Source organism: Pavona decussata, unplaced genomic scaffold, assembly GCF_977016875.1.
Source record: "Pavona decussata unplaced genomic scaffold, jaPavDecu1.1 SCAFFOLD_336, whole genome shotgun sequence".
Lineage (NCBI taxonomy): Eukaryota > Metazoa > Cnidaria > Anthozoa > Scleractinia > Agariciidae > Pavona > Pavona decussata.
The window spans coordinates 10,069-34,610 of NW_028145724.1; the positions used below are offsets into that span (position 1 = coordinate 10,069).

At 40.4% G+C, this 24,542-nt stretch overlaps 5 protein-coding genes across 11 annotated transcripts in view; 3 read left to right on the forward strand and 2 right to left on the reverse strand.

Annotated features, from left to right (window-relative positions):
• Positions 1-9,069: 9,069 nt before the first annotated feature.
• LOC146453331 (P2X purinoceptor 7-like) lies at positions 9,070-10,681 on the forward strand. Its single transcript, XM_085096729.1, has 3 exons — positions 9,070-9,377; positions 9,483-9,615; positions 10,223-10,681. The coding sequence occupies exons 1-3, from the start codon at positions 9,344-9,346 to the stop codon at positions 10,401-10,403; spliced, it is 348 nt and encodes a 115-aa protein (XP_084952855.1). The 5' UTR covers positions 9,070-9,343; the 3' UTR covers positions 10,404-10,681.
• Positions 10,682-10,691: 10 nt separating this feature from the next.
• On the reverse strand, positions 10,692-11,464 carry LOC146453332 (uncharacterized). The gene has a single exon (XM_085096728.1). It carries the CDS (start codon positions 11,435-11,437, stop codon positions 10,694-10,696), a length of 744 nt encoding a protein of 247 aa, XP_084952854.1. The 5' UTR covers positions 11,438-11,464; the 3' UTR covers positions 10,692-10,693.
• A 58-nt stretch (positions 11,465-11,522) lies between these two features.
• LOC146453333 (uncharacterized) lies at positions 11,523-13,025 on the reverse strand. The gene is made up of 3 exons (XM_085096739.1): positions 12,553-13,025; positions 12,049-12,192; positions 11,523-11,954 (listed from the first exon to the last, which is right to left on the reverse strand). The coding sequence occupies exons 1-3, from the start codon at positions 12,751-12,753 to the stop codon at positions 11,523-11,525; spliced, it is 777 nt and encodes a 258-aa protein (XP_084952865.1). The 5' UTR covers positions 12,754-13,025.
• Positions 13,026-15,807: 2,782 nt separating this feature from the next.
• Positions 15,808-20,623, forward strand: LOC146453334 (uncharacterized). Of its 2 annotated transcripts, XR_014859520.1 has the most exons (6): positions 15,808-16,167; positions 16,273-16,349; positions 16,676-16,862; positions 16,960-17,027; positions 17,409-18,566; positions 18,649-18,671. XR_014859520.1 is itself a non-coding variant. In XM_085096721.1 (5 exons), exons 1-5 carry the CDS (start codon positions 16,123-16,125, stop codon positions 17,830-17,832), a joined length of 801 nt encoding a protein of 266 aa, XP_084952847.1. In that variant the 5' UTR covers positions 15,808-16,122; the 3' UTR covers positions 17,833-20,623. The 2 variants fall into 2 exon arrangements, 1 of the variants encoding a protein (XP_084952847.1); XM_085096721.1 differs by having other exon boundaries at positions 17,409-20,623.
• A 703-nt stretch (positions 20,624-21,326) lies between these two features.
• The window catches only part of LOC146453335 (protein FRA10AC1 homolog), a 68,245-nt gene continuing 65,029 nt past the window's right edge, over positions 21,327-24,542 (forward strand). For 5 of the 6 annotated variants that reach the window (XR_014859519.1, XR_014859518.1, XM_085096718.1 and 2 more), the window contains exons 1-2: positions 21,327-21,409; positions 21,482-21,543. Coding sequence is in view for 3 of the 6 variants with exons in the window: in XM_085096718.1 (XP_084952844.1) it covers positions 21,368-21,409; positions 21,482-21,543 (104 nt within the window). In the remaining 3 variants the exon portion in view is untranslated. The remainder of the gene's footprint in view (positions 21,410-21,481; positions 21,544-24,542) is intronic. The other variant, XM_085096720.1, reaches the window with a different exon arrangement.

Sequence of the window (24,542 nt, forward strand, 5' to 3'; positions counted from 1 at the left end):
TGGGAATCAGTCCTATGACTAACAAACGTACCAAATAAGTCTATACTGGCTACTACCAACGCGCCGGTTAAAACCGGCTGAAGCACGCATAATTTAGTTGTGACCTAGGGTAAAAGAACATAACCAAAAAAAAAACGGTCTTCGCTGGCTGACCGGCCACGACCAAACAAAGTATATTAAAACAGTGAGACTAAAGTTCAGAAAACATAACCAAGTTAGCCTAGGCCGGCTACAACCAGCGGACCGGCTACCCAACCAGTCAAAAAGAGTATTCATTGAGTTGAACTAAAGTTCAAAACAAAGCCAATTTAGCCTAGACTGGCCACGACCAGCAGACCGACTACAACCAGTCAAAAGATATATGAAACTTTAAATGAACTAAATACGAAAAACAAAACCAAATTAACCTACGTTGGCCGCAACCAGCCGAAGATATATATATATATATATATATATATATAATTGAACTAAAGTACAAAAACATAGCCAAATTAGCCTACGCTGGCTACCACCAGCGGACCGGCTACAGCTAGAAAACAAATAAATCAATTTAATTGAACTAGAGTTCAGAAACAAATCCAAATTAAGCTACACTGGCTACAACCAGCGGACCGACTACAACAAGTCAACAAATATATCAATTTAATTGAACTAAAGTTCAGAAACAAAGCCAAATTAGCCTGCACTGGGTATAACCAGTCAGCAATTATATAATTTGATTGAACCAAAAAGTCAGAAACAGAGCCAAATTAGCCTACACAGGTTACAACCAGCGGACTGGCTTCAACCGCTCAAAAATGTATAAATTTAATTAACGAACTGAACGAAAAAACATAGCCAAATTAACCTACGCTGGCCACAACCAACGGACCGGCCACAACCAGTCAATAATATATGATTGAGTTGAACTAGAGTCCGAAAACATAGCGAAAATAACCAACGTTGGCTACAACCAGCGGACCGGCTACAACCAGTCAAAAAATATAAAAATTAGTTGAACCAAAATTCAGAAACAAAGCCAAATTAGCCTACACTGGCTACAACCAGCGGACCAGCTACAACCAGTCAACAAATATAGAAATTTAATTGAACAAAAATTCAGAAGCAAAGCGAAAATAGCCTACACTGGCTACAACCAGTGGACCGGCTACGACCAGTCAAGAAATAAATCAATTTAATTGAACAAAAGTTCAGAAAACAAAGCCAAACTAGCCTACACCGGCTACAACCAGCGGACCGGCTACAACCAGTGAACAAATATAAAAAATTTAATTGAACTAAAGTTCAGAAACAAAGCCAAATTAGCTTACACTGGCTACAACCAGCGGACCGGCTTCAACCGCTCAAAAATGTATAAATTTAATTAACTGACAGGACCAAAAACATAACCAATGAGCCTACGCTGGCCACAACCAACGGACCGGCTACAACCAGTCAATAAAAAACATAGTCCGTCGAACTGAAAACCAAGACCAAACAAAAAATAGCCTAGGCTGGCCACAACCAGCGGACCGGCTACAACCAGTCAAAACTATATCAAGTTAATTTAACTAAGTCCAAACCATGACTAAAATTAACCAACGCTGGCGTCAACCAGCGCGCCGGCTAGCAGCCGGCCAGAACTCGCACATTTTGTTGACCTAGGGTCAGAAGAAACGTAACCCGGTTCTGACGCCAGCAAAGAACTAGTACGCCGGGTAAAACAGCGAAAAACTAACAATTTTGGTCTAGTATAAGGAAGGAATGAAAACCAAATAACGAGATAAAGCTAAAAGACGAACCACGTGTTTACCTCTAAATTTCGGACTTGTGCCGCTTGAGCCGCCTGAACTGGTTGAACTACAACTGGAGCTGCTGGCGCTGCTGGCGCTGGTGGAATTGCCGCAGGAACGGGAGCCGGTAACACAGGGTGTTGTTCAGCCATCACGGAACTTCAGCGAAACTCACGATCAGAAGTTTTATCGTTGAAAACACGACAAACAACATGGTTTGTCCTTTTTATACCTTTGCATACTAATTTAGGGTGTGAAATCCGTTCTTATAGCGCTTTCTCGTTGATAATCAGCTCCCGTGGGGTTTTTGGGCAATTTGAATAGTTATTTCAGGGATAAATCTGCTATTCTAGGAATAACTATACCAGGAATAAAAATGGGTTCCCGGAAGTACTATTTTTTCTTGGAATAGCTATTCCAGGCAAAAGTCTGCTATTCTAGGAATAAATCTTCCAGCAAAGGGGATTCCCACATGACAAACAGGTTTGGCGGGAAATTGAGTGCAACGCGTGCGGGCTGCCTGTGGATAAAGCACTTTGAAGGGAGTGAAGGACGAAATTTTTCTGTGTCTGTGTGAACATGGATCCGGAAGAGGGTACCGGAAACAGTGCCGCAAAAAGAAAATGGAAACCAAATTTTACTACCAGAGAGTTGACTATAATTACAGAAAACGTGGAAGTAAATAAAGGCATCTTGCAAAGCAAGTTTACCGACAATGTTACTAATAAAACCTAAACTGAAACATGGAAAGCCATTTCAAAGAAGGTTAATGCCGTTGGTGTAGCCAACAGAACCATCTACGAAGTAAGACAGAAATTCAGCACGGCCAAGAAGGTCTTTGTGTGTCAGATCGGTGGAGAAAGATGAAGTCTCTCTCTATAGCATTGCAGCTTTTAATATTAAAACACGAAGGGACACCTCCTGATGTTTTAATACTGAGCTTTTAAAATTTTTAAGATTGAGTCCATGTAGAAAGCTAATTTATTTGTAGAAAACCGTGTCACTAGTAGAACTAGTGAAGATAACTGAACCATACGGACATATGGTAAGGGACAGACAGAAGGAAAGAGGAGTGAACATCAACCACTAAGGCCAATGAGATACAGTCGAACCTGTATATAACGGCCCTGTGTTAAGCGGCCACCCTCTATTAAATGGCCAGTTTTCAAAGTCCCGATTTTTTCGCTCATACAAACGCTGTATTTGTTACCTGTATTAGGCGGCCATCTCTATTACGCGGCCGCGGCCACCCTGTAGCAGTCCTATGTTTGTCTTTCTTTGTTATTTTTACCTGTATTAAGCGGCCACCCTTCAGTGGGAACTAAGCCATATGTTATTTTATGCGGTATTTTAATGTGCTTAAAATGCGACATGTACAAAGCTACTGTAAGCTGATACTCGGCCGTTTAGTATCGTTAACACTTTTCACTGAGATGTCCGCAATGTGCTGAAGTATAGTACCATATCACAAACGGTAAAACAAGTTTGTTTTGAATATACTTCACTCTTAAGCTAGAAATTCCTCTTTAATCAGCTTGTTCTTCAGCCATGTGATGGAGAACTGTCAGATGCTATAGAACATGCAGAACAACTACGGGCGTTTGCGCAGTACCATGGATAACAGGAATTGTCGCTGGCAGTGTCGACATTTAACGACTTTGTTTAAAGTATTGATCGCTTGAAAGAGTGTTGATTGTCCTATTGTTTCCTTGCATGAAATATTTTTGTATGATACGCCATCAAAATTGACATTAGACCACGCCAAGTGAGTATTTTTAGCGATCCTGTATTAAGCGGCCACCTGTATTTAGCGGCCAGTTCCTCAAGTCCCAAGGGTGGCCGTTATATACAGGTTCGACTGTACTAACCGAATAATCAGACAAATACCCCATGTATACCAGCCAAAATGAACAAACCACACAACCGAAAGCCAACTCAGCCCCATAACCGAAAGATCAGCATAAGAAACCAATTGCACGGTTGTAATTAGTTTGAAAATGGGCTATTAGTGTTTACATCTTTATTAAAATTTTTCAGTCCTCTGTCCATATAGATATTGGATATGACCGCACGACCGAAAGAACAGCACCAAATGCCAATTTAACGGTTGTTTTACCGAATTGAGGGCTTCTTCGTAATGTTTAAATACAGCTTTTAAATAGTTAAAATTTATTCTTTATAACATGTTTATGCCCAGACCCGGTAGAAAGTTCAAAAAAGGCCAAACAACGAAAAACACGAAGGAAATATGTAAACCTCGTAGCGAGGGAGAAAATTATGAATAAATTCAGGGTGAATCTCTCTACCACACGTTTCAAACTGCGGCACCACAGCTGGGCTTAATCTTAAAAATTTAAATTTAAAAGCTATATTAAAACATCGGGAGGTTTCCCTTTGTGTTTAAATGTTAAAGCTCCAATGCTATAGAGAGAGACTTCACCTTTCTCCACCGATCTGACACACGAAGAAACGTAAGGCTACAAGAACCGCCTTGACCAAGTGGCGAAAGTGCGTGATTACGAGCGGTGTTTCTCGCTAGGTCATCGGACAACAAATCGGCAAGGTAATTTATGGAGTCTCTACCAAAACGGAATCTTGACTTGACGTCTTTCTCGCTTAAGTATTCATCTAAATGTGCACTAAAAAGCCTAAGACGCCGCAGTCTGGCTCGTCTTGCATCAGCAAAACGACCAAACAACATGTCGGCCATCTTGTTTTTTCAGGTTTATCCCTAGAATAGCGATTTATTACCACCTCGCGAGGTGTAATAAATTTATCCCAGATTTTTTCCCTGAATGGTGCTATTCCTTCTTCCAGGAACAGAATTTATTCCGGGGATAAAGTTATTCCTGGAATAAGGCACATCTTTACACCATTACACCTTTCAGGAACCGGCCTCAGGTCTATCTTACTTGTGGTGTACCGCAGGGCAGCATACTAGGTCCCTTTCTCTTTTTAATGTATATTAATGATCTCTCTAACTGCCTGCAGGATGCCACGCTGAGATTGTTCGCCGATCATGACACTAATGTAACCTTATTTGCGAAAACGTTAGCCGAAACTTGCTATAATTCCCGAACTCAACAACCGTAACTGCCGATTGAGAGCCAACAGATTAAGTTTAAATGTGGCCAAGCCGGAGTTAATGATAATTGAATCTAGGCAGAGATTAAATGCCCGGTGTGAAGAGAGTGAGATCAGTAATGACGAGAAAGCGATAAAGAGAGAGTTGATCATACTAAATCTTTGGTTCTCACCACCGATGCTCAACTATCTTGGACAAAACATGTCGACAAGATTTGCAGGAAAGTCTCCCCAGCCATAGGCGCATTAAAACGCATGCGACCCTTAATTTCGAAGGATACTGCGATTCGAGTTTATAACGAAATGCATGAATTCTTTATTAACAAATGCCAAAAGAAACATGCCAAGAGTCATGAGTGTGGACTTGCAATTTCATTTAACTAACTACTATGTGTGCAAAGACAGTTAGATAAGATTGAAAAGGCATCTATTCACAAAACAGCGTTTATGACGTTCAGTTCTGACCGCGTAGCAGGATGTAAGGGTGTCCCCTTTTCCTAAGGCTTCTTGATCTCTCAGGTGGAAACAGTTCAAGAAGGGGATGAGTATTATTAGCAGTTATCTTATCCCATAGTAGCCTCTCTTTGATGGTAATTACATCAGTTATAGGTGTATATTTGCTGGTATAGCCATAACTGGTAGAGCCCGCTTGCAAAACCTATCAATTCGGGAGAGATATTTATTATAGTGGGCATAAGCCCACACCTCAATCGCATAGGTGAAAAGGGACATTATTAGGCTGTCAAACAGCAGTGTACGCTCTTGTAGTGAGAAGCCATAGTATTTACAAACTCTAAGAATGTACAGTCTAGAACTCGCTTTGCTTAGCATATTTTCGAATTGAGTGTCCCAGTTACATGGATTTTCATTGACTGTAACTCCTAGCTTTAGTTCACTCTTCCTAGCTATTCCATCAATGAACTCTGGGAGGGGCATCCTGGTTTTACCCTTAACAACCATCTCAAAGGTCTTTTTCATGTTCAGCTTCATCAGGTTATCATCAGCCCAACGTTTGATGTTTGCTACTTCCTGATGTGATGAATCAGTGTGATTGAGGCCAATTGTCACAGGCACACTCGCGCGCTGTGATATCATCAGCATAGTTGGTCAGTAGGGTTTGGGGGATTACGGGTTTGATGCCATTAACCATGATGGTAAACAATAACGGTCCAAGCACAGTCCCTTGGGGAACCCCCCTATAGATGTTGAGAAAACTGGTAACCACTCCATCAACCACTACTCTCTGTTGGCGATCACACAGGAAGCTCATTATCCAGTTCTTAATGTCATACGACACTAACGTTTTGCACAGAACACGATCGGAGACTGAGTCAAAAGCCTTTCTAAAATCAAATGAAAAGGCTCTAACAAAATCTGCATCCCCGTCAAGTTTCTGAAGCCAAAATTGCTGGCACTTGACGAGGGCCATAATTGTGTTGTGTCCCTTCTTATAGGTGAATTGGTCAGGTCCAATTGCTGACTTGAGGATAGGAGATAGTTCTTGTTTGTAGACAAGGCGCTCAAAAATTCTCATCATGATGTTCGTTAGTGAGATTGGTCTAGGCTGATTGCATTCAGTCAGAGGACATTCCTTAGGGATGGGCGAGACATTTGTTAGTTTCCACAAGAATGAATCGAAACAATTTGATGCTTGAGTGAGCAATTGAAAATTTTGGTGATTACAGGTGCAAGATGGTGAGAGTAATCGCGCCAAAGCCAGTAAGGAAACTCATCAGGCCCCGAAGGGGTTCCTTTCTGATGCGTCAGTAGGTTTCTTACTTCACATTCCTTCACAGTTGGGAGACGGGTTCCTACTAGTTGCAGACGCGTAGGAGCCTCATATGCGTCATCAGTGTTGATGGTCTGGAAGTACGTGTTGATGACATCAGGGGAAATCATCGAGCTAACGAGTGTACGCTGCGTCTTTCTGCCGGTTATTCTATTTGCTGTATCCCACCATCCTTTGGAGCCTCGATTATATTTTATTCGCTCGTTGTTCACAGCATTTACCTGGTTCATGCGAATAAGTTGACATTAATGTTCTCTGCTTGGTTTGCCCCGATGCGCAGTTTTATTTCTAATTTTGCAGAGATGCTTTACCAGGGGGAAAATGTAGGGCGGGTCCCTGGAAGATACTCTGACCCGGACGAGTGGAAAACTCTTATTTAACATTAACCATTGGCTTGCATTCAGCAGTTTCACGCTTTCTTCTGGGTTGTTAATAGTATTCCAATAACGCTTTAATATTACACATTTTGATTACTGCAGTACGGTTTGGGACTGTCTTAGTGGCTATTTGAGTGAAAAGCTTTAAACATTACAAAATCATTCAGCCAGAGTTGCTACTAATTCACTCTTTGATACATATTGGCTCGAAATCACAAGCAAATCGACAAATTGACTGAAAAAATCGTCCTTCAATGTGAATTCCAAAAAATCTTTCTTGGTACGAGTTTCCTTATGGAAATAATAATTTTGTAACTTGGGCTGTCTGTGGTTTTGAATTTGGCGTGTAAGACTGAGAAGCCTACGCGACACCCTGGAGTGTGTTTTAGCCTTTTTAAATCTAGCGTACACGAGTATATTTTTTATAACCTACACTGGCTTTTAAAGACCTGCGCTACTCCAAAGTATTTGTAGCGGGTTTGGAGTATTTGATAGAGCCTTGGATTTAACCATCGTATGTTCAACATCATGGATCATTTGTGTCTTACGAGTTTTGACTTTCCTATTTTGGATTCTCGTTGTTTTGAACATGACCTCTCATTCTGTGTGAACGACGGTGTGTTGTAGTTGTTGTAATGCCGGGCCCGGCTATTAGTTTTTGTCACAAGGTGTTGTGTTTCTTGGCACAGCTATTTTGTTTTCTTGTTCTCTAGTAATCGTTGTGTCGTGTTATAGTGCTATGCAACGTGTCAGTAATAAAAGACTTGCTTTGTACTTAAATCACGGCTATGTTTTTGCAAATGCTTCGTTCTACTGTTATAGTGCATTTGAATTGTGAGAGCTGTGATTTCCTCCTTTTGTTTACAGCAGTGCATCGACTGTGTTTTAAATTTACCATTAAATGAGAAAAAATGTTTGCTTCAAGCTAAACAAGGTGTTTATGCCATAATAAGTCATGACAATTTAAGACTGGCAAAAAGCATCAGTGTGTTTTGTTTTCTTTAAAGGTCTTAGAGGCAACTTTCTGTCATTGTGTAGGGGTGAAAACGAAACGTCCAACTAGAAACCCCGTTGTCTGCATACGGTAAGGGGTGAGGGGTGTGCGGAGTTTGCCCCAGCCAGACAAAAAATGCTACAATCTTGGACACATCAAATGAAAAATTAAGACCAGCCCTCCCCCCATTTCAATAATGGAAAAATGACGCGTTTTGCTTTGCGCACGAATTCATCATTAATTTTGGGGGAGGGGGTGTTTAATTTCTCATTTTAATCTGTCCAAGATTGTCCAACGTTCACACTGACGTTACCAGTAGCTTCATAGGTCAAATACTATATGATGCAACCTGCAATCACACTTTTTAAACTAAATCTAGCAGAAAGAAACTCAACCACGCGAAAACAGTGGTCCCGTGTGGAAATGAAAACATCACATAAGTATTGTATTTAAAAGAAAGTGTTAGTCAACTAGCTGGCAGCTGTTGACTAGACTGGTGGAAAAATAAAGAAAGAAAAAAGAAAAAAAGAAAACTCTAGAAAAGATATAAAATATATATATATTATGACGAGGACAAGTGGGGCTCGAACCAGAGGTAACATCTACGTTCAGCACACTGTACGCAGTACTCGCGCTGAACACATGTCCTATTTCATCTTGTTTTTATTTGATCTGGTGAATTTAAAGTTCTAAAACTGTCTCTGTTACCAAAATATCGCTTTTGTAATAACTGAACATAGATACTGCCTTCAAGCTATGACGCGCGTGACTGCGTCAGGCACAGTTGATATAGCCTTATAAATGTGTTGACAAATAATCTACTAAATAGTCACTCGGTTTGTTTTGTCACGTTGTCTAGAAAAATTTTACCTAAGACGAAACCTCATGCAATGTACTAACAGAGAATAGCATTGATTTGCACTGTTACCAATATCTTACTCGATAAATCTGAGAAAGAAAATTGACATTTTTGTCTCGAGAGCAGCCATTTTTGTTTGTGAAACGGAAACGAGGTTATGACGTCACGTTAGACAAGGATTGAAAGATGGCGGGGATAGATATAAACAGTGATAAAGAAAGTGACAGCGGTTCAGTTCTTGAGCTAGATATCACTTCAGACGGTGCTATACGCCCGTTTATGTTTGAGCCACAACACGGCTCTTCTTCAGAAGAAGAACTTGACATGAGCATCACAGAAAATCAACCCGAAACAGAGGAAACCGAAATAGAACGGACCATTTGATCGCGCCTTGGCCATCGGGAGTGGTGTATATGCAGCAATTGCCAGGTTATATCCACAGAAGTCGAAAGTATTTGCTGCCAGGAGATGGATGTTTTGGGTGACCGATTGGACCTCGAAGGTAGGAAATGAACCTTTTCTTAATAACAGAGACATCGGACTACTTTGCATTCTCCGCGCACGGGCGAATTACTAGTGGTGGAATAATTGTTTCCATTATTTCCAGGAACACCGCATAGATGTATAACAGAGCACCAGTCCTTTAGACCTGTCTGCTTCCTTGCTGATGTTTTAAGGACGGCTCTTGTCGGCCTTCATCAAGTGCGCAGTGATCCACTAGAAGATCCCCCACGGAATGCGTAAGTGTTTACAAAAATAGTTTTCGTGTTCAGTGAACGTCAAATGTGATGTTCGTAAATAATTTTCTATTTAACTACACCATTGCTCTTATCGGCTTTATAGATATGCCTCACTCGATTTTGTGAACGGTATATATTTCCTTGGAGAGGGTGGCTATGCACAGATTATAATATTTTAAACACAGTCTGGACTTTGCCACCGGAAATCGTATGTTTTGCTGGCCGAATGTTTATCTGTTGTACTTTGTTGCATTTATTGATACTGACGAAACCTGGCCTTGTTTAGTAAGTTTGATGGACGCAATACTCTTTGTCCCGCTAAGAAATACCCAATTAGTACATTGCCAGACTAAATATTTACAATCACGAGAAATTAACATCATAGGAGCCATAAACTTTGCGACCCTACCACCCCGGGCGTTAGAGGTCAATTACTCTGCGGGAAAAAATATAATCATGATGAAGAAGCATTATTCCAACCATGCGATGGTTTTATTTATACTGGTACATGCGAGTTATTGGGGTTGAAAGATATATACTTCTGATTCTTCAAGGCTTACACTCTTTTAGGAATATCAATTTGTAATTTTATTATTACTATTTACAGGAGCATGAGGTTGGCTGCATACAGACAGTTCACGTGGTGGACATACAACAGACTTGGAAAGGGGAATAGACGCGTGATTCCTTCTTGTGTTGTCTCGGCAATCCGCAATGAATACCCAGAAGAAAGTGGCAACTATACAGGCTTTAAGGATGCCGAGGGCAACGAATCGTGGCCGGGATAATAAAAGAAAATCACTAAATATTGTCTTAGTATTGTGTGTCTTCTTAAAAAAATAAACGAAAAAGCCTAAGCACGAACCGGAAGAGACCTTATTAAATTAATACATAAGATATCTTTTATCGTCTAGAATTCATAAAAAGGCGTTATTTTTGTATCGTAAGAGCTGCTCACTGTAAATGGTTTTACAAATCACTGTTTATAAGCAACTGCTACGTTGGTCCCGGGGAAATCAAAACGTGAAACAAATTTTCCTTATTTGAAAGCCGAGGTGATGTCCTTTGACACGAAGACCTAAATTGTTTTTTCCAAATCTTGATGCGTGGCGTGCTTGCAGCTCCTCTTTGGGTGGACAGGGTACGGGAGCGATATTCTTCGGTAGGTCAGGCACTGCAACTGGCTCTGGTTCTTCACCTGTGGCCCTTGACTCCAACACAGCAGAAAGCATTTCAGCCACGTGTGAAATCCTCGTTTCTCCATTGCCTGGGAACTTGTTGTTTGCTTCACATGGGAAACCTCGAAATCGACAATTTTTTTAGTTTCCTCGTCCATCAGTGTATAGGTCCCATATTTTGCACTGTATCCTGGTGAGTCGCACCGCCCATCACCCAGGAGAGTTACTGACTCTCTGTCCAAAAGATCAGTGAGGACGGAAGCCTTTTCTTGCTGCCAGCGCTCATTTATAACGGGAAGTAGGTGCTTGTTTTGATACTGGAGATAGTCCGACTCACCGGGAAATGCAAGATTGACGATCGAGGCCATCTCTGATGCGCGAGAAAACGTATTCCCTGTGAATAAAATAGCGCGTGAAAGCAAGAGGTTGCCCGCGGCCGCTCTTTTAACTTGAGCCTGTGAATTCCACTCGTGTGTGTGTGAATTCTTACACAAAGTTGTTACTTTCAAGGCAGAACCCCTTTTAACTAGGCCTTTCTCCAACACATCTTCTCCGCAGATAGCACAAAGCTTGAATAATTTAAGGAGTTCATCCTCAAATACAATGTATTTGGGAGCTGAATACATGTTTTCGTACTTGCCCATTGAATCTACTGGATTTTCGGCATCACTTTCAATGATGTCGTCCAGTTCTTCGAAGCTCACTTGGAAAGAGCTGTCGTTGCCGTCATCATCGACAGACGACAGTGGCGGTGATATCATCGTCGAGGTCGAAAAACGGAGGTAGTGGGCTGGACGACGATTTCTTTGGTGTTGAGGTAAGTGGATGGGTGGTAAGAGGAAACGGTATAGGTTGCGGGTTCCACGGTGGTACACAACAAAACGTGTGGCCCTTAAGAAGTAAAGCATCTCCCGTATCAGCAGCAAGCCATTGAGTTCCACAAGAAATAAATTCCTTCCCGTCATGGTCATGTTGAACTGTATTTACATTTTCAGCTAGCACAGTATGGGATATTGAAGACGACGTCAGGGTTGCGTTACCAGTGGATACTGGGGATGTGGGTGTTATGTCTTCATCGAGAATTATTGGTTCTGGTAATTCTGCAACGGTTGGCATCACTGAAGTGGTGTCTTTTCCTTCTTCGAGTAGCGAGCTAATCATCTACAGAGACATAAATTCAAAGTAAAATATATCATTCTCATTTCCGGTGTCATACAGGTTGCCCAGAGAATAGCTCAGTATATTTCCAACTCACCTCTCGTTCACTTTGACGGTTTGCTCGATCAATACTTGTTTGTCGGACCTTTTTCTCCGCTGGAGCGTGGCAAAATACGGAAGGGATAGCCTCATCCTTCAATGGTGGTTTCCTTTTTCTCCCCTTTCTTCCAAGAAGCTCTGCCTGTATAAAGGTAAGAAACAAGCGCGGAATTAAATTTAATGTTAGATATCCTGGAAAACGAAGGAAGGCAATCGCTTAATAGTTCTTCCTTGTAAGAAATCAAAAAGGGCTGATGTAGATAATTGCTTTCTCAATATTCCGACAAAATACCAGCCATATGTTTTCTTTCGTGACCAAATCTTGCCACCTATGGTCACATAAAATTTGCGCAGAATACTATACGATGGAATTAATTTTAGAGCAGGTCTTCCCATATCCAAACAATACACTTTAATATATACTGTAATAAAGTGAAAAAGATGGGAGCCGAATTACTGTAGTAAGCATATCTTTTAGAAAGGCGTTAAACACAATACGTACCTTAAGATCTCGCGTGAAGTCATTTGGGGTGAAATGGTCGGAACAAACAGAGCAGTTCTCGGGCTTCGGTAATTTATCCTCGCGCTTTATTTTAGCGAGCCACAGTTTTCTATGTCCTTCGTCGTCAGATAGCTTGTAGAAGGATACCGTTTTGGTGTTTTTATAGGTGTTGTTACAGCCAACAGCAAGACAATGAACCATGTTTTTTCTTCCTTAGAGAAATCCTTATTCGCCAATGCGACTTTCCACAAAGGTCAGACTGATTACGAAACATGTCTTGTCTAATGCTACGTCATAGCCTCGCTGTCGTTTTCGACTTCCAAGATGGCGGCCGTATGATCTCTAACGCGGCAATTATGCGCGATTTCAAAGACCTCTAGCAAAAATTCAGGAAGGCGCTTAACCAAACGAAAACCAGTTTTCAAATCCTGGGAACATGGACTTTCATTTAAGGTAAAATTTTTCTAGACCCTTGTTTCCCTTTAAACCCGACTGACAATCTTGGACAGATCAAATGAAAAATTAAGACCAGCCCTCCCCCCTATTTCAATGATGGAAAAATGGTGCGTTTTGCTTTGCGCACGAATTCACATTGATTTTGGGGGGATGGGGTGTTGAATTTTTCATTTTAATCCGTCTAAGATTGTAGGTACGGCCCTGTTCATACTAGGACAAGATCTCGAGCGCCTGAACTAGTACTACGACTTGGAACGCTGCACGGAAGGTAAATAAAGCATCAGCCCTACTCGCCCATCTCCTCTTGCACAAAGTTCGTAGCTTTGCACGTCTATCCATCTCTTCTCTGACTTGGGCATTCTGGTCCCGTTTGCTCAAAGAGCGGATAACTCTATCCAGTGGATAAATCGCTATCCGGTGGATAAAATGTTCTCCAAGCAATACATTTTATCCGTTGGATAGCGAGTTATCCGCTGGATCCAGTTATATGCCCTTTGAACAACTGGGGCCTGATCAAGAGACTCCTGAGGCCAGCAGTCGCTTTTGCTGTACAGTCAAACGTAAAACGCTATGGTTTTTACAGTGCTTAACATAATGTTTGTTTTTGTTTTTGTTTTTTTTACCTTCCCACCACAAAATCACCTAAGAAAGTAGTTCCTGAACTAGTTCTATGAAATAATTATAAAAATATTTGCATAATAAATAAACAACAAAAAGTTTGTAAGCCCGGGCTTACTGGCTTAAGGTAGGGGTACACATGAATTTGGATGAAATTTTGAGAGGTTTGTTAGGAAGGGATAGAAGAAAGAAAATGATTTTTGGAACACTAACAGACAGTTGACACCCACGCAAGAGCACCCCAGGTTGCTAGTGGACTAACTTGGTATCTGTCTATTAATTATTAACTACAAATTTTAATTGTAAAACTTCGCTAAATCTTCGATATTTTTTATTTCTCTTAATTTTACTACTCTTTTGAGAACAACTATCTCCTCCCAAATATACCTAAAAATCAGTCAAAAATTTACAAAACACCCCAAAACATTGATTTGTTTAATGAGCATAGAAACGCGAACGAGATATTTCGGTTAAACCGATTTTAAGCGGCGTGAAAACGGCTTTCATGTAGACCCCCGCCTTAGTGTTGCCGACTTACGTGCCGACAGCGGGTAAGCAGCAACCTCGTCCCCCGTCCCCAGGGCGGTCCGCTCCATATAAGGTTCCATATAAGGTTGCAACGTTCACCCACCGCAGCATGAACCACCGTGACATGAACCACCATGGGATGAACCACCGTTAGCCTCCCCCGCAGTCGTTTTTAGGGGACTCGCTAAAAACGACTGCGTGGGAGGCTAAACCACCGTAGGATGAACCACAAAACCACCGCCACATGAACCAGAGGACTGGGCACCACAATTTCCTATTAATTTTACGGATTAAGCTATCAATAAATCTTTAAGTTTACGGTTCTTAAACACGGGGAATAACACATAAAAATTACGAAATACATATCTCACGTGAGGTTTAGTGGGGAATTTTATCTGATAGTCCTCCTGATAGTCTGTTTGTACAAACGTTGCAAATCTTGAATTGGCGGTGAACTCAGCTGGGAGAGATCCTCTCTTGTTTTAAACAGAGCCCCATGAGATGACGGTAAGTGCTTTGCCGCATTTAAACAATGCCGTTCTACCTTGAACGGTTCAAGGTGACTCCTGTGTGTTTCACAAGCCTTGCATGAAAGATAATCACTGATTGTTCAAAATTAAGAAAAGTCTCCCATTTCAAGAGGGCTTCACTCTGAGGTTTAACAACATGCTTTGACTAAAACGGTTCCGTTAAATTTCTCGTTAGCATTAACATGTTCTGTTTTGGATTAGAATCTTCACATAAATAATATTTCAACATATTTTTGCGTTCCATGGATCTCAAGTAAAAGAAACCTTGGGGGTCATCGCGAAGGCCAGACACCCTAATTAGCTTCTGTTGTCATCATCTGACAAGTGATAAGATTAAAATCACATTTTTTGGTTTTAATTACTCTATGAATGTTGCATATATTCTATCTTATCCCCAGACACAAATTTAAAAGTGAACACTACGATTTATTTTACAGAACAGGATTAGCTACTCAGGATCACATACTGTTTAAAGAGACGGTTTAGCCTCCGGGTTGGGGGACGGGTTGAGTGAGTGGGTGAGTGAGTGAGTGAGTGAGTAACAGTAACGGCTAACAGTACATCTTTATTACGCCTTACACTCTAAAGGGAGGTATTGGTCTTGTTAATTACAATAAAGGTTTAGTGATATCTACTAGAATAACTAATCATAACAACTAATCAACTAAAAGATCATACAATAACTTCTAATACCATGGGTATAAAATTATTGAGTGACTGTCAATAAACTAGTTATAACTTTTTTGTATGTAGATAAATAGGCGATACAATATTTACGTCTCAAATACAAAACATCCTATTGTATGTGTACGTACAAAATACACTCCTGCGTCAAAGGACACAAATGACATCCACAGCTTTTTAGGTATCAAGGGACGGTCTGACGGCGTTTGATCGGTTCTTTTCACGTAATAGTTTTGATTCTGCAGTCTTTAAATACAGAGGGAGAGAATTGTATGAACCTTTGTATATATTAAACTGAAATATTTTCTCTAAGACGAAATCTTAGGAGTTTCTGTTACTGCTGATCGGGAACAGACCGATAACATATTTAGACACATTTTTGTGAAATGTGTCTAATATTATAAGGGGAAGCCGTTTATCCCTTCTCACTGCATCATTATCCCAGTTGAAAAAGGAAAGGAGATCAACAGATCTCGTACCGAGTAGCGGCTTGCTAGGTAACTGGCCTACCCTGTCTCTAGCCAGAGGCACTAATCGACAGTTTTATCGTACTGGGGTGATAATTTTTAACAAACTTGACAATTATTTTGTTGTTTCTGCTAACAGTCAAACATTTTTGGGTTTTGAAATGACAGCAAATTTTCGTGATACTTCCCCTTTAAGCATTCTTCATTTTGATCAGTGTAATTAGATATAACGCTTATTTAATTTCCTTGTACATATCCATCTCTTGTTGACCTAATTTTGTTGACAGATGGCGCAATGTTTCTGTGAGGATAGTGATGTCCAGTTTTGTAAAGTAAGTTGAGTGCCATATTTCTCTCTCTTAGGCGTAGTAGTGAAGTGTTGTTGTGAAGTATAGCGCTGGATGTGAAAATAATAATTTTTTTACTAATTCTTCTAGATGAGTATGTTCAGCAACATGAGGGAACTGAAAATGCGCAACATCTTGAAATGTGAAGAGATTATCGACCTCTATCGGTAAGCGTTTTACCGCGATCATTTTGCTATTGCCTTTAATGGACCTAGATCGAATCTGGTTACATTTTAAATGAAAGCACACTCTTCTCAAAATGATCAAGCCACTTTTTTGTAGATTTCAGTAAAGAAAGAAAAGTTATTGAAAAGGAGTAAAAAGGGATTTTTTCCTGTTATCCTTTATTCTAAAACCTTTTCAAGTATACTGGCCCCTTACTCGTCTGCTAAGGAGTTTTTTTTTAATGGATAAGAGCAACTATAAATCGCATGTCCTTGAAATCATGAATTTTCATTGCACTGTTTTGATCATTACTTTTTCAATATGTCAGGAAACAAGAAAACAAATTTGAGGGAAAGGACACAAAGCCAAGAAATAGTGAAAGGGAGACAACTAGTGAACAGCAAGATCCAGAGTTTCAAGAGGAAAGTGTTGATGTGGAAATCATGACGAATCAGTCAGAAAGAGACGAACTAAAACAGGACGGAATGACGTTAAGACGTCGATCTCAAATCAAGGTAATTTGACACGTCCTGATTAGGATGAGATTCTTCATGTTGTTATCTGTAAGTGACAACAACTAATTTTTGTTCAACGTTGGAATTATTTACACAGAGGAAATACAGATCATCGGAGTTTGAATTGGCGTACAAGCCAAAGGCCATAAAGAGAGAAGAAACTCGGTAAGCGATTGAATAACATTCACTTCCATAACATGCAGTACATTGACACCAATTTGTTTATCCTGACTTGTCTATAAAGTGATATTTTTTTTCCTTAGCAAATGAAATAAACGATGTATTATTATTATTATTATTATTATTATTATTATTATTATTATTATTATATTTTAAAAAAATAATAATATTAAACTTTATTAAAATATTCGGAGCAAAATCGATATTTATTATTATTATTACTATTATTATTATTATTAGTAGTAGTAGCAGTAGTAGTAGTAGTAGTAGTAGTAGTAGTAGTAGTGGTAGTGGTAGTGGTAGTGGTAGTAGTAGCAGCAGTAATAGTGAGAAAACACGTTACTTACTGTGATTCGGTCACCGCAGTTTTGATACCGATGAAACAGAAGAGGAGGAGGAGGAGGAAGTGGCGAAAAGGAAGGTGAAAACCATGCTAGATGAATTGGAAAAGAAAGGGGAACTCCAATCCATCATTAACAAGGCAGTGAAAGAAAGCAAGGGCGTTGCAAAGGATCTCGGCCGAGGTGGCGGAAAGGGACTGGCTGCTTTCCTGGATGTAACTACAAAGACGAAAAGTGATAACAGCTTTCAGCAGAATATAAATGCACGGTTGAGTGCTTCGGAAGTTCTAGCAAATGCTTTAGAGGAAGATCTTATCAGACGCTTTCCAACGCATCTGGGGTGGAACAGAAGGGAGGGTACAGGGCAGACGACAAAAATGGCAGCTAATTGTTTAGCCTTTGTCACTGGCGAAATCTTGCGTCGCTTTGATGAGGAGGAGGAAGAATGAAATCATCTGCTATTGAGTCCTACAGTAGAACCTCCCATGAGCGACTACCCATAATGTCAAGGATATGTGGTCGCTTACGGGAGGTGGTCGCTTACCAGAGGTCAGACCACAGGGGGTCTAAATCTCGGGTAATTTACATATGGTAATAGGCCTTATCACGGTTTTCGACGCCATTTTGACGAGTAGGCAAACAGGCTTGAAATAACAGTGTTTGTATGGAAATCCCGGATGTCAAATAATTTTCATTAAACATCGCTTCTGAAAAATTCATGGATTGGAAACTTTTGGCACTAGGAAAAGGATTTTAAGAAAAAAATTGGAGGGATGTAGTTGTGCCAGAAAGCGTCCAGCCGTGTTTTGAAATTTCCATACATTTGTCTGAATTGTCTGTATAGCGAGCCAGGCGTGAACTGCTACTAAAAATGGTTCGCGGGAAAAAATACAGGGAAATGTATGGATTATATGTCATTTCAGTGTGAAGTATAGTGCATGTGTATTTTATCAATTGTTTCAATGCTAAGCTATATCGGAAAACACTTCCGATAGCACCGACTGTGAGATTTATCGTTTACGGCGTCTGCTGTAATGATGCAGCCAATATGTTACAACGACAGATTTTTCGATTTCCGCCCGTGAGAGATACAGCAGATTGCGCGTAAAGTGGTCGCCTACGGGAGGTTAAAATCAATTGAAAATTATAAACAATCATCTCTAAAAGTGGTCGTTTACGAGAGGTGGTCGCCTACGAAGGGTTCCATCTATAGTGATTTGACTCGAAAACGTTTCGTATTTTGGAAAAGTGGTCGCTAATGAGAGGTGGACGCTTACGAGAGGTGGTCGTAAAGGGAGGTTCGACTGTATTTCTTTTAATCGGGGCGGTTTTCAATTTCAATTGAGTGACAAATGTAACTTGCCATGCATGCATGTGCTTTGGTGCATGCTTCACCACACAGTAAACAGTCACTTTCGCAACTAGTACTGAAAAAATAAAACAACTATTATGTAGCTGCACACAGGTCGTTTAGCTAAAGTAGTGGAATGACTGTATCACTCAATCGAAAATAGCGCAATGCTACACCATTCTTTTTTATTACTTTTATAAAATGGTTCATGCAACTAATAGAAATTTTAAAAATTTCATACGATGACAATTTTATTGGGTAAATCGGACGACAGTGGTATATTCAGACTGTTTTGTGATTTGGCATGGAAGGCCGAAACTAAAACGAGGGCTCATATTAAAGTTTAGCTACGTTTTGCGGGCTCAGTGCAAAAAGGAAAGAAGATAGGCCTGCGCGACTCCCACTCGCGTGTTTTTAGCCATGTTCAGTAATAGCTTTGCTATAACGAGTATGTCTTTCAGGGAAAGCCCTCTCTTGTATGAGCGGTACTCCCTGCAAAATTTTCTTTTAGAGCTTCATTTTCTTCTTATTAAATGCCGTTTATGGTTTGGAGGATTTGCGTGATAGTCACTGAACAAAGCCATTTGCTAATGTCGCATGTTTTGTATTTTGATCTCAAAGGTCATGCCTGGGTTTTGTGCATGTGCTCTATCTATTTGACCTCTTGTTGTTTCAGTTTAGCGACTGTCGTTCTTATGCCGTTTGTGGCAATTGGTTCAGGCTTCGTATGGCTCATTTCAGTGTGTCTTGCGACAGTATAGCCTCTCTTTTTATCTTTGTAATTGTAAGGATAGGATTTGAACCGTGTAATAATCATTATCTTGCAGCTTTTGTATTGCCGGGCCCGGCTTTTGTGGCAAGATGTTGTGTTACTTGCCACGGTTATTTGGCTCTAAACCTTTCTTTAGCATTAAGGCTTCTTTTTAAAAAAGCTGTACAATGCGTTAATTTGAGGGCTAAATGCCGCTTTAGTTACAGTTGTGTTTTTTGTTATTGCTCCGCTCCGCTCTGTAACTGTGAGGTTTGTGTTTATGTTGCGGGAGCGTACCATTTTCCTCCTGTGTTTTGATTAAGCCTTAGACTTACATTAAATTTAAAATTAAACTTAAATTTACAGGGAGCGGCACCGCTAATACAAGAGAGGGCTTTCCCTGAGAGACATACTCGTTTTTATAGCAAAACTATAACCGGAACATGGCTAAAAACACGCGAGTGGGAGTCGCGCAGGCCTATCTTCTTTCCTTTTTACACTGACAATTGTCTCCCCACTATTTCCTTGCTTGAAAAGCATTAGGACTATATTTTAGACTCAAGATTAGCATATAACTTGTATGTAATTCTTAATTCTGTATGCATTTTTCTCATGCAGTTTCATGGTCATTTAGATAAACTGGGAGGTTATTATCCTTGAAAAGCATAGTAAACGAGAACGAATCTAACTTTACGTCTAGTGATCATGCCGTACTAATTTGAACCTTTTCCCTGAATAAACTGAGAAGAGAGTAACGACAAGTCGCACTTTTTCGGCCGAGGAAAGATTCCGGTACGTATTAGGTTAATGCATTAAAATGAGAGAAAATGATTAAAATAAAATGACTAAAATGATTAATTAAACGTTTACTGAGATTGGAACTGAATTAATAGCTTGCGAGAGCAGACGGCATTTCCGGATTTCGCGTAGGGTGAAACAAAAACCAGAAAGGCATCTGCTCTCGCAGGCTAGTATATAAATGGTTGAGTTCATTTCATGTAGAGTAAACTGACTCGGCTATTTTGATGGCTTAATGAAAATATGGGGAAGTATTTATCTACAGTACTCCAAGACCTGCAAGGGTTCTTAGCGAAGCGGTTAACTAAGAGAAATAAAAGTTGAAATCAAAGTTTGAGTAGTTTGCGTCCCACGGTTCATGTCACAGTAGGGTATACCACGGTAGTTCTTAATCCCACGCTAGTTCACGTAATGGTATTTAATACCACGCTAGTTCATGTCACGGTATTTAATCCCACAGTAATTTATGTCACGGTATTTAATCCCACGGTAATTAATGTCACGATATTTAATCCCACGGTGGTTCATGTCACGCTGGTTCCTCTCATATGAGATGAACCAGCGTGACATAAGCTCATTGTTGTTCGTGTCACGCTGGTTCATGCCATGGTCAGCGGTCCATGCCATGGTGGTTCATGCCATGGTGGTTAATGCCATGGTGGTTCATCCCACGGTGGTTCATGCCATGGTGGTTCATGCCACGGTGGTTCATGCCATGGTGGTTCATGCCATGGTGGTTCATGGCACGGTGGTTCATGCCATGGTGGTTCATGCCACGGTGGTTCATGCCATGGTGGTTCATGCCACGGTGGTTCATCCCACGGTGGTTCATGCCATGGTGGTTCATGCCATGGTGGTTCATGCGACGGTGGTTCATGCCATGGTGGTTCATCCCACGGTGGTTCATGCCATGGTGGTTCACGTCACGGTGGTTCATGCCACGGTGGTTCATCCCACGGTGGTTCATGCCATGGTGGGTAATGTTCCAAACCCTGCTCGTCCGCGGGGTGGCCACGACGAGCCCTGGGAACGAGGTTGACTAAGCAGAAGGTCAGCGGTCGGCAGTTATTGCAGGAAAAACAATATGGCGAGCGGAAAACGACATTTAGCAGAGGGAATGACAGAGGTACCAAAATCTGTGTCATGTGTATGAGTTTCTGTGCGACTTAACATATTATGGAATTTATTTTTCTTGAAGGTTCAATATGTTGGAGGATATGGCTCTGAGTTTGATGAACAAGAAGTAAGCTTAAATGAAAGGTAATTTGATCATGTCCAAATGTTGTAGCTATCTATTTGTGCACGTACAGTCAACTCTCTCGTAAGCGACTACTCTTGGGGGACGACAAAGTGGTCGCTTACGGGAGGTGGTCGCTTACGGGAAAGACCAACAAAATAAGCCTAATACTGGATTGATTAATTTATTACATAAACTGCTACCGTATCAGCTAAAATTAGGCAAATAATAACATTTTCTACGGAGACAATGACATTTCTATTCATGGCTTAAGAAAAAGATTGAAAGCACTGGCATATTTCACATCGAATAGCACCTGGACAATCTATTCATTCTTCTGATGAAACTTTGTATAACATGTTGGAACAGATCACTGTAACAATTCCCGTTTACCTACAGATCAAATTATAGCCATCTTCTCTGTCTGTAAACTGTTATTATCTGTCAGCAGTCCGGGGTAGCGTCATTAAAAATTAAACTTATGTTGGGTGGTCGCTTACCGGAAACAAAAAACAAAAGGATATGTTGGAATGTTTACTGACTGGTTTCAACAAAAGTTTGATCTCCCAGTTGCTTCCTTTGATGTTAAAAGAAATGTGGAAGTTTGAGTGTTCTATGGTTGTAATTGTCATGCCGTTGGTGTTAATAGTGAAGGACAAGGTTAAGGAGCTATCTTAAACTTAGACCTCAAAGCGTTTGCAATTGGCGCTAGGGAGGAAGAAGTCTTCACTGAAGATGATTCATCAGTCAGTGATCGTACGGTCGGCGAATCTTTTGGAGTTTGTTGCCCAGGACTAACAAGCAATTTCTAAAGAGTCGAAAAAAGAAACTACTGGCACTCTTTTGCATTTAAGAATTTCGTCACATCTTAAATTTTTTTTTTCGCAGAATCTACAAATTTATGAGCTTTCATTCTCGCTGTATTTCCCCAATGAATGATGTTATTGGCAAATATTATTGATATTCCGACTCATTGGAGCGGAATGATGAATGGTTAATTAAAAGGGGGTGGAACGGCGGCATCAAAAGAATGTCCACAGGCTCCCTCCCTTTCTTCGCCCCCCCCCCCCCTCCTCTCTAAAATTTATCATTCATATAAATAGACCACCCCTCAGTTGTATGCAACATTTTTACTGAGTAGCAAAACAGGAACAGAAATGGGAACCAAATCCCGGTGACACTTCACCTTTAAAATAACGCTTATGTACCTTTACCCTGCGAGCAGAGATCCCTTCGATCTTCCTAGAAAAATTGGGAGGAGGAAGGGGCTCCTTGCTAACTGCCTCGACTTTCTTTGATTTACCGCTCATCCACAGTAGTTGTAGAAAATTGCTGACTTATTAAGCACCCTGCGCTCTAATGTTTACACTCGTCTATCAACAAAATGGCTGTAGCTTCTCTGACAAAAGAAATTTTCAACAACGCCGTGAACAGTGCTCTCAAAAAGGTAAACGTCTGTGGAATTGATAGTCTGACAGTTGAAGGCCTTGTTTCATTTTGTGAGTTTTAAAGAACACTTCTTCTCTTCACAAGGGAATTAAAAGCAAGAAACAAACAACCTTCAGAGAACTACAGCATGCAAAGAAACATTCTCAACTAACTGTAAAGTGTTTAATAATAATTATTCATATCAGTTTTTCACATGTTTGAAGATTTGTAAACAGGTCTTAATAATTAGTTGTTATTAGTTTGTTCGCCTTTCAAAGACTGTGTTTCGTTAATAGCTTTCGTAGTTTATCTGTAATTTAGTTTTTGCTATTTGCTATTGTCCTCATTTTTGTTTCACAGATATATTATTATATATATAAGTTTCAATACCAGTATTCTCTATTTTCACTTTTTACTGTTTCATAACGTTGAACCATCTTCAGAAGTATTTCGATCGTTGTCTGCGAATTACAATTCAAAAACGAGGCTGAGTTTCGGCTACATTTGAATCTAATGCATGCTCAACAAAGAAAGTCGAGGCAGTTAGCAGAGGTCCCTTCCTCTTTCCGATTTTTCTTGGAGGATCGAAGGGATCTCTGCTTGCAAGGTAATGTACCTAACGGGTTTTCCATTCCTGTAATGATTTGTTGTTTTTTTTCCCCTTTGTTTTACGTCAGTTGTGAGTTTCACAGGTTTTTATACTGAGGTAAAGATGGATTGGCCATTGAAATGTATAAAATAATACGGTAGATGAATGTTTCAGTCAGTGACAGAGGCATATTTTCCCGAGTCTGCCTGTGTCACTGAAAAATTCATCTATTGTTTATTCACCGGGCTAAAAACATAACATCACATCTCTTTCACATATACCACTCATCAACATTCAAAGCCTAGCAGTATGCAAAATGTTTGTCACATGAACCTAGTTTAATGGCCTTAGCTCCCACAAGACTCCTATAGCTCAGTGGTAGAGCATGCAAACTAGTAATTGGAAGGAGTTGATATTCTTTTTAACAACAATTTTCCCTTCCAAATTCATATTTGGAGGCAACTGGCAGATTTATTATTTGTGACATCAACCTGAAGAGAAGTACATGACCTTAGCCACCATATATGCTCCTAATGATGGTGAGCCTGCTTTTTACATTTACTTGACTTTTGGTGTGATGACTTAATAATTGGTTGAGATTTCAACCAACCTGGAACTAGACTTTGATAAAGATAAAAAGGGTGGTCATTCCAAAACTCACACAGATTCAGCCAAACTACTAATAGCAAACATGGTGCTTGCATTACTTGCAATAGGGGGCTACTTACACCACTAACAATACAATACTCTTCACCTTCACCTATCCAATTTGTACCATGTGACACAAAAGGCCTCAACACAACTCCGCCAACCAGCTCTGTCAGCCGCTGCGATTTGTACCTTACGCCAATTCTTCCATCCAGCCTTTTCCCTTTTCCTCTCTGCCGTCCCCCTCCATGTTGTCCTTGGTCTGCCCCATTTTCGTCGCCCTTCCGGTGTCCAGGTTAATGCAGTCCTGCAGTCATTATTCGGTTCTTTCCTCATGATGTGGCCGATGAATTTCCA

Bases quoted from the DNA above. Each gene is read 5' to 3' on its own strand.
- LOC146453331 (XM_085096729.1), top strand. From the start codon at position 9,344: ATGGATGTTTTGGGTGACCGATTGGACCTCGAAG. The intron at 9,378-9,482 runs GTAGGAAATGAA...CATTATTTCCAG, and splicing joins TGACCGATTGGACCTCGAAG to GAACACCGCATAGATGTATA. The intron at 9,616-10,222 runs GTAAGTGTTTAC...TACTATTTACAG, and splicing joins GAAGATCCCCCACGGAATGC to GAGCATGAGGTTGGCTGCAT.
- LOC146453332 (XM_085096728.1), bottom strand. From the start codon at position 11,437: ATGGGCAAGTACGAAAACATGTATTCAGCTCCCAAATACATTGTATTT.
- LOC146453333 (XM_085096739.1), bottom strand. From the start codon at position 12,753: ATGGTTCATTGTCTTGCTGTTGGCTGTAACAACACCTATAAAAACACC. The intron at 12,193-12,552 runs GTACGTATTGTG...ACCTTTATACAG, and splicing joins ACTTCACGCGAGATCTTAAG to GCAGAGCTTCTTGGAAGAAA. The intron at 11,955-12,048 runs GTGAGTTGGAAA...ATGTCTCTGTAG, and splicing joins ACCGTCAAAGTGAACGAGAG to ATGATTAGCTCGCTACTCGA.
- LOC146453334 (XM_085096721.1), top strand. From the start codon at position 16,123: ATGGCGCAATGTTTCTGTGAGGATAGTGATGTCCAGTTTTGTAAA. The intron at 16,168-16,272 runs GTAAGTTGAGTG...TAATTCTTCTAG, and splicing joins GTGATGTCCAGTTTTGTAAA to ATGAGTATGTTCAGCAACAT. The intron at 16,863-16,959 runs GTAATTTGACAC...TTATTTACACAG, and splicing joins GACGTCGATCTCAAATCAAG to AGGAAATACAGATCATCGGA.